The 8925-nt window shown below is 38.2% G+C and overlaps 1 protein-coding gene across 1 annotated transcript; it reads right to left on the reverse strand.

Annotated features, from left to right (window-relative positions):
• Positions 1-406: 406 nt before the first annotated feature.
• On the reverse strand, positions 407-8923 carry zgc:114041 (uncharacterized protein LOC574425 homolog). The gene is made up of 5 exons (XM_067520128.1): positions 5590-8923; positions 4338-4571; positions 4099-4242; positions 2954-3736; positions 407-1989 (listed from the first exon to the last, which is right to left on the reverse strand). Exons 2-5 carry the CDS (start codon positions 4537-4539, stop codon positions 1826-1828), a joined length of 1293 nt encoding a protein of 430 aa, XP_067376229.1. The 5' UTR covers positions 4540-4571; positions 5590-8923; the 3' UTR covers positions 407-1825.
• Positions 8924-8925: the final 2 nt, after the last annotated feature.

The raw sequence follows: 8925 nt of genomic DNA on the forward strand, positions 1-8925 counted from the left end.
CACACTCCTCCACACGCCCCTTTGTCTTTGGTTAAGGGAGATGTTCTTTTCCTTTATACTGGTAGATTTCATTATGAAAGCAATTTTCACTGTTGCACTTCAAAAGTCAACACTCCCAAAACCCAAAGATGTTAAATTCCCATTATTGCATAGAAGTCATGGCCGTCCATTTTCCTTTGATCAATAAATCATCTTAAATCTAACAAAGTATTTAGCCATGTGGACAAGCTGAATCTGGTTTAGGTTGCATAACTGCACTTGAGCTCCTGAGAAATTTGTACAGCACATACCAGAGATGTCTGTTTCATTCTGGGAAGCTCTGAGTGTCTCAACATGCTGATCTACATTAACCTTTTAAATGTCTAAAGCTGAAGATGATGCTAAAGAAAAGTTCAGACAGTCGTGCTTAAAAATGATCAGTGCAGTGATTTATTTAAAGTGTTGCATTTTTAAACTTTACAGCAAGTTAAACATTGTATATAGATATAAAATGTACAAGACAACATTACATCAGTTAAAAAGGTGCAAAAGTAACTTTCCTTGAATTAGATTTAAAGGTCCAGTGGGCAATTGTGCATATGATAACTGGTATTACAGTACTTCACTAGGAACAAAAGTTACATGGGCCTAAAGTTATTGTTTACTCGTGAAGAAGTTGTTGATCGATAAAACCTTTAGTGTTGTGTATAAAGAACAGATTTGATTGAACCCAAATCACAAAGAACACAGGAATAAGAGCCCTGATGTTATAACAGAGTTATGTAGCTGTTAAATAAGTCATGAAAAAAATAGTTCTGCTTCTTCCTCTACAGTGGGCCTTATTCAGAAACATTCTGTCTGGAGAGGAGAAGCTAAAGAGCCACACTTTCTGCTGGTTACAAAATGCCAAAAGGCTCCATTCAGAGGACAAAACCCAAATATTCACCCAGTGTTTACTTGTAAGAAAACTAATGTTCTAGAGGTTTGTAATTCCCATGAAAAGAGCAAAAACAACAGTTGAAAGATTTGTCCAGTAATACTTGTCAGACAGATCCATGTGACATATTACTTCATATTAATCCAATCCCATGCACACAGCACACTGAAACCACAGCTAATAGAAAAAAAGCCCCTAAGAGACCATTTATCTTGAGTGAAAAGCTACAGTGCACCTATTTTAATGAGACTTTTTTTTTTTTATATAGATTTTTATTACTGCTTAAAAATGTCAGCTTTAAAGCTCCCTGTAACATATTTGGCTTTAGTCTTCTCATGGGATTTGCTTACATAATACACACCATTATCGGCCTTATTCATTAAACACTAGTGCCAGCTCTGTTTGCTTGTGGTTTACACAGGGAAGCTGTAACAACAAGAATTTTAATTTAGGGAAACTGAGTAAGTTACTGAATATTATTCTAATTGGAGGATGTAAAATCAGTTTGAGATCCACATTTGTCTGTACATGAGTCTGGATGGGATCTGACTTAGGATCAGAACTTAACATTTAAACAAGTGGCATTAAAAAAAAAAAAAAAAAGGTGGGGAATTACATTTTACACAAGACTAAAAACTTGATTTTATTGGGAAAAGCAAATTAGCTAACTGCCAATTAAAACAAGTTTAAAAACAGCTAAAGGCTGATTTTACCACATGCACACAACAGTGTGACACAGGTCAATAAATTGTCTGACTCAGCGAGCTAAAGTTGTCAAACATGGCTCACATTACAGCTGGCATGTCATCAAACATTGGACAATGCAACAAACAAGTCTTTCTGGCATGGCACGCTCATTCAGGTGTAATGTGTTTTTTTGACAGTGTCTCACTTGACTTATCTGGTTTCCTATTCCTCTTGCTGGCCGATCACCTGATAGACCTCACCCTCGTTGGCCTTCTTCCTCTGGATGAGTCGGTCCACCAGGACGATAAACACCGCTGAGGAAATGAGGCACAGGCCTGAGAGGTAGAAGGCAGAGCTGTAGTCCTTTGTCTCGTCCACCAGCCATCCTGAAACAAAGAACCAGAACATCGAACAGGCCTGTGCGAGGGCTGATAAATAATTCAGACGTAATTCAGACGTATCTGGCCCAGGGCTCCTCAGACCAGTGGCTTGTAGGCCTATTCAGTTATCCATGTTTTGCAGATACAGTATTGTATGTACACTAGTTCCATCTGAGGTTTTCTTAGGCTTAGTTTAGTACATTAGCATGTGAAGAAATAAGTGCAGCTGAGGCTGATGAGAATGCAATTTGTCTAACCAATAATCAAAGTCCTGGATAAATTAAATATTTCATAGTTACGGGCAATTAAAAAGTTTACTGCAGTTACAAAGGTTACTGCAGTTCATCCTCTGAGGTCCATAATTCTATTGTCCAGATATTCAAGCTGGACAAAGTGTGGAGCACTGATAGAGCCCCACTGGTACCATGGCAAAAACATTCAGGTGATAAACTAAAACTGTACTTTCCTCTACTCTGTTGATGGGAATTGTTAATGACATGGAGACACGAGCACTTGGTTGATATTAACATTATTTTGACAATGTTCAGTCATACTCAATGCAAATTAAGGTCTAATTCTATAACTGCACCTAAAGCTAAAAGAGTCAGGGGACGCGCTGCAGCAGGTATGTCTTGTAATGTCAAGAATGTTTGGGTTTAGTGACGAATTAGTTCTGCTTCTTTAGGTCAGCAGAACCTGCTTGTGTGAATCTTTCCTCTGTATCAGGCTACAACCTCAGCTGCTTTTGAGCACAATCTCGAATGTGTCTGTTGTACTGCTTATGAAAAAGTTCAGAGATCTGTAATTAAATACCAAGTCAGATTCAGTAAATTAAGTAGTCAAATAACCATTCTTACAACTAAAAAAAACTGCATCAGTACCAAAATTTAAATACAAATCCCCAAAATCTTAAGTAATGCCATGCAATTGTTCTTCTGGCTGTATAGTGACTTTGCCACAGACCGCTCACCTGCAGCAGGTAGACCCGTGAAGCCACCGATGCTCCTAAACATCATAAAGAGCCCCAGTCCGCTGTCAAATCCCTCCAGAGTGACAATGTCTACGATAGAGGTGACATGTATGGCCACCACACAGCCGAACAGGAAGCCGTAGAGTGAGGAGAAGACAAGGATGACCCAGTAGTTGTGGCTGATGGGCAGCAGCAACAGCACCACCCCGAGCAGAGTGACCAGCATTGTGAGCAGCTGCAGGTTCCTCAGCAGCCTCATGTTGGCTATCCACCCACAAATCAGCCTTCCAGCCAGGTCCGCTAATGCCAGGACAGAAAGGATCGAGGCTGGCCAGTAATCATCCATCCCCAGACTGTTGGCAAAGGGCACTAGAAAAACAGGTGGAATGAAAAACCCAGCGGCAGCAAAGATGGCAAACAGGATGTAGAATAAAAGTTCAGGTTTCCGCAGCAGGGAACACTGGAAAATGACAGTCCTCTTTGGTGCAAGCACAGCAGCATCGTCTTCTGCATCGCCTTTGGTTTTTTGAATCGGACTCTGGGTTGTTTCCAGAGGCCTCATGAGAGCGCCGCAGACGCAAAGGTTGAGCTGAAGGCCTCCGATGATGAGCAACGCTCCCTGCCAGCCGTACATCTCTATCAGCCACTGGAAGAAGGGGCTAAACATGATGGCAAAGACACATTCCCCTGAGCTAGCGATAGCGTAGGCAATGGGACGCCACTGTGCAAAATAGTGGCTCACCATGCTGTTGGCAGGGACCCACGAGAAGGAAATGCCTATTCCTGAAAAAGGAAGATGAACACCTTTAACCATCCAATAATGGGATCTTACTCATTTTCACCTAATTATTGTACAAACAGTAACACGTATGACATAAACGATGGCAGTTTTGCAATGTTATTTTAATTTGTGGCTCTGTTCTCTGAAGTAAAGATGAACTCCTGGGTGTTCAGACACAACACAAATTCTAATCCTCTTAGACGTTTCTAAATAACTAACCATTAGAAGCATTAGGAAATGTGAAAGTCTCAGAAGCAGAGCACGGTGCTCCTTGGATGTGCTTGTAACCCCCTCAGAAAGTTAAAAAGCAATGATCAAAACTGGACAAATAAGAGTAAAAATGCTTCCAAGAGTTTAGATTTACCTTGCAGGATGCCCATGGTAAGGTAGAGGCAGGGCAGACCAAGGTCCAGAGATGCCAGCAACATCCCAGAGGCACTCAACAAGCCTCCGACTATGATGACCGCTCTCTGAGAGAACAGTAAGGTCAGCGCACTGGCTGCTGGAGCTAAGAGGGAAAAAAATAAATAAATTAAAAAAAACTATAAAAACCTGTGGTGTTAAAAACAACCAACAACTTCAGGCTGAAAAGCAGTAATTTACCTCCAAGGTGAAACGTGGCGATGGTGGTGGCGGTGATCCAGGAGGTGGTGCTGGTCAGGACTCCGAAGTGACTCTGGATGTCCAGGAAGAAGAGGCCGAAGTTTTTGAGGACAGCAGCAGTAAGGCCCATGATGAAAAAGGCTGACGTGACCACCACCCAGCCGTACCCCCCGTCTGGAGGTACGACCCTTGTGGACTTCATCTTGACCAGCTACTCTGCAGGCCCGGCCCGGTCTGTGCCAAAAGGTTGTTAAGCAACAAACTGATAAAACTTAAGGAATGGAAAACAGCATGCAAAATACACAGGTACACGAACCAACTACTGTAAGAGTAGTAACAAAGTGTACACATTTACTCAAGTATTGTACTTCCATTTTCTCCTACTTTATACTTGTAGTTTTCAACAATTCATAGAAAGACTTTCTACTTAACAGCACTCCTCAATGCAGGTCTTACACTTATGTAAATGAGCACTTCATCTGTCTCTACACATTGATTTTGGTACCTTTGACGATCGAAGATAATTTTGCGAAAATGTCAAATACTTTCGCTCTGCTTTAAATACAGGACCATTTAAAAAAAAACCGATAAAAAAAAAAAAAAACACGTAGTCCAAAAATACCTCAAACTTCTTGAGATTTTTCTATTTTTACTATTAATACAAAACCCATTTCAATATTATAGCAAGACAGTGGAGCTTCGACCTTTTTCTAAGACTGGGAAAATCCTACTGACGTTTCTTTGTGGTAACTCAACTCCTCAACGTTAACCCACCATAGAATTTCCGTTAAATTTAAAGAAGAAACAAATAAAATCAAAAAACCAAAAACTTGCATTTAAAAAAAAAAAAAAAAAACTCTATACTGCAGAAGTAAACATTTTCTTTTTTTAAACTTACTTACACACACGATCTTTTAAATGAAATACAAGGCATTCAATTAAAGGACACAGGTGTTTTGAGTTATGTTACTAATCACTGAGGTGCTGTGGGTAAACTGCTGGGATTTAAACTAATACAAAAAAAAACAAACAAAGTGAAAACTGAATTTCTGAATTCCAGAAAATAAATACATAAATAAAACGAATACCGTGCATGACCTTGTTTAAGGTTAATATACTGTGTACATTAGAAAACTTTTTTTTTCCTTTCAGTGGCACAGCTTTTTTCTCAAATTAACATTGAGCACAAACGTAGATTAAGTCGTCCAGTTTGTAATTAAAAAAGAAGACATGATTAAAATTAGAAACTCACCTCGTTCCCGCTACAATCCTGCTCGTTGCGTCCGCGTCTTGTGAGCGCGCATTCTTCTATTTGTGCCTCGGTGACGGCGTCGCGAGTGGCTGGTGCTAAAAAAACAAAATCTCAGTGCGCTCTTATTCGCAGGTTTAAGGCAAACGCACTGAAACGACAGAAACATGCTAACGTTAGCATCGATGTTTGCGATATTATTCCCTTTTTTTCTTCTCGTGTATCCAACAACCGCACAAGCGTTAACGCGACTGGTTCAAGGCACTGTGCGCTATTATCACCAATTGGGTGAATCATATTGAGATATCAATACTCCTCAGCTCTGATGCTACTAATCACCGATTCATACGCAACATCCTCGTTTCAAAATAAAATGTCGAAACTGACGTCACCGTACAGCAGTTTCTGGCAAACGTTTTCAAGGAAAACATTTGTTTTGTTTTTGTGACCTCTGCAGCAAACAATGATGACAGGAGTATTTTTCAGCTGTTAATGCAGTTACTTTTACTGTTTTTTTTTTATTATTTAAACTACTACTAGTAATATAATCCCTAATATTTGGAAGTCAGCATGTCCCTCCACTGCTTAAAGGGGGAGATCGCACCATCCTAAATAATTATTGTTATCTCTAACTTATCTGTTCTGGCTAAGATATTAGGATACCTTGTAAGAGACCAATTACAGGAGTTTTTTACTCATGTTTAATCCAATGTACCACTTGGTTTTAGAAAAAAACAAAGTACAACATCTGCAGCTTTTTAAAGTTGTCAATGATTTTATTGAATGTATGGACAAAAAGCAGCATTGCACATTTTTAATGACCTTTCTAACGCATTCCACACAGTAGACCACACAATGCTAAATCAAAGGCTTCCCGGATTTGGACTATTGGAACAAGCGATTACCTTTTTCCATAATTATCTCTATGGTCGAACCCAGTGTGTGCAGGTAAAGGGCTATATTTCTACCCCAAGGATCCGTTCTAGGCCCGTTTTTATTCATTATTTACCTTAACATTGAACAAATTTCATTTCTTTGCTGATGACACTGTTCTATACTCCATTGGATCAACACTAGACCAGGCAATCTCCCGACTAAAACAGGCTTTTAACCCTGTTCAGCAAGACTTAGCATTTACTTTATTATCATTTTACAGAGGACAGAGATTGAATGTGTTTCTACCGACAAATACCTTGGCATTTTAATTGATTAAACTCTTTTTCCTTACATATTCAAGAGCTGGTGAAAATGTTAAAACTCAAACTGGGTTTTTATTTTACAATTAAGTAAAATTGCATTACGTGCAGGATACTGTTCACCATGGTGCTCTGAGATTTTTCACTTATTCAAAAGCACTCACACATTGTTTGAATGAGTCGTGTCCAGGTCATGTCCTACCTGTCTCTGCGCAGATTGAAGCACTTGCATATTTTGATCTACAAGGCCATTTTAGGTCTACCCCCTCAGTATCTTTTAGACTATGTGAAACAGAAGAGTTCAGGAGTTTTTTTTTTTAATTTTAGAACTGAACAGGGAAATAAGGTTTTTTTTTTACCTTCTTCATGAATTAATTGCAAACAAAGCCACAACGGAACAAGTGGTTTTATTGGACATTTAAGACATTGTTACCTGTCTTGGAAGATGAGTCATCTGGCTGCAGATACTTTGCCTGACTGACCTTTTTACTGTTTTATGATTTGAGTCTAATGATTAATTGCTGGTTTACTTGTTTTAAAGTTTTGCACTTACTGTTTGAATGTTTGTTTTAATTCTGTGTCTGGAACTAGTTGACTGCATTGCTGCCTGGCTTTTGTCAGGAAACTCTTGAAAAATAGATTTAAATCTCAATATGGGTTTTCCTGGAAAAATAATGGTTAAATAAATAAAAATACTAACATTTGTGTTAGTCAAAACAAGATCTGCAAGACCAAGGAAACCTTTAAATCTGAACTGAATATCTGCTGGGCAGAGAGCCAAGCAACAGTGACTGCAAAGGAGGGACAGGAAGGTTTAATGTGAGACAATTTTCCACAGTACTGATTCACACAGTCTCCAAATCAATACACAAATAGAAAGAATAGAAATTCTGAATATGCTTTTAGTGAGTCTTGCTGTTTTAGAACAGACCTCACAGTCCTCCTACTTTATCATCTCAAAGTGCTGCCAAGATCTTAGATGTGCTGTATGTGCAGCAAAGCCTAAAAATATCTAAGAAGGTCTGATAGTGATCTGCAGAAACAGTGGGTCAAAACTCCTAGGTCAAGAATAAACACTCTTAGCTGCCAACAAACTTTTGCACATGCCACAATTGCAGCTCATTGTGTTTATATATAGCTGTATTATGGCATGTATATTTTAGCTATAGATGAATGTCTGTAAATTCTTACATTACTCAAATACTTCTCACAAGAAAGAATGAGAAAACCAATCATTTTTAGACTGACCTTTACCTGCACTATTTACAGCAGAATAGTTGTTCATAGCTGAGAGTCTACTAAGCAATGTAGACTGATGCTACTGGAACTGGAAAAGCTCTATTAGCAACTCAAAATGTAGATTTTAAGAAGCCCCTTAATAATTCCCCATGAAGACAAATGTCAAAATATAGACTTTTTTTAAATGTTAAACCTTTACAAAAATAAATTAATAGATTTTGGAGTTTTCTCCACAAATCTGAGAGGTGTTGAGCTTATAATGCAAAATGACTTGACATGATTTTTGAGGTGATAAGGTTGAAATAAACACTTACTGACCAATGAATTGGTCAGTAAGTGTACAATGAAAACCTTTTACAAGGTTATAGTTTGTGTTAATATGAAATTGTCAGGTGATTCTTTCTGTGTTTTTATTGAGGTCATAGTGGGCGTGGATTAGTCCTAGAATGCATTATATTAAGAGGGTGTTTTAATCATTTGGCCTCTCTGTTTAAAACAAATAAGTGGGGCATTACGTTAGAACCACCTCTCGGCCAGTAAGTGTATTCAATCCAAACACAAAATTCAGCATTAAGTATGTAAATATAGTACATATGAATACATAAACTAATTCAAACTGAACAAATAGTGAGGTTTGAAGCACCTAGTCCACGAAAATTCACAACACAAACACAGCTGAGGTAAACTGTTTTAATTTTCACACCATCTCTCACAATGAAAACAAAACAAGAATGGATTTTAAAAATCACTTTTGTATGTACTTCATTTACACTGACATCTTTCTGGCAGTTCAAATATAGTATTGACTATATTTAAATTTTATAAAATTATAAAAATTTTCTGGATATGTACACAAATGTACTGAATACTATATATATATATATATATATATATATATATATAT

The sequence above is a fragment of the Channa argus genome, chromosome 11 (genome assembly GCF_033026475.1).
Source record: "Channa argus isolate prfri chromosome 11, Channa argus male v1.0, whole genome shotgun sequence".
NCBI classification, from domain to species: Eukaryota; Metazoa; Chordata; class Actinopteri; order Anabantiformes; family Channidae; genus Channa; species Channa argus.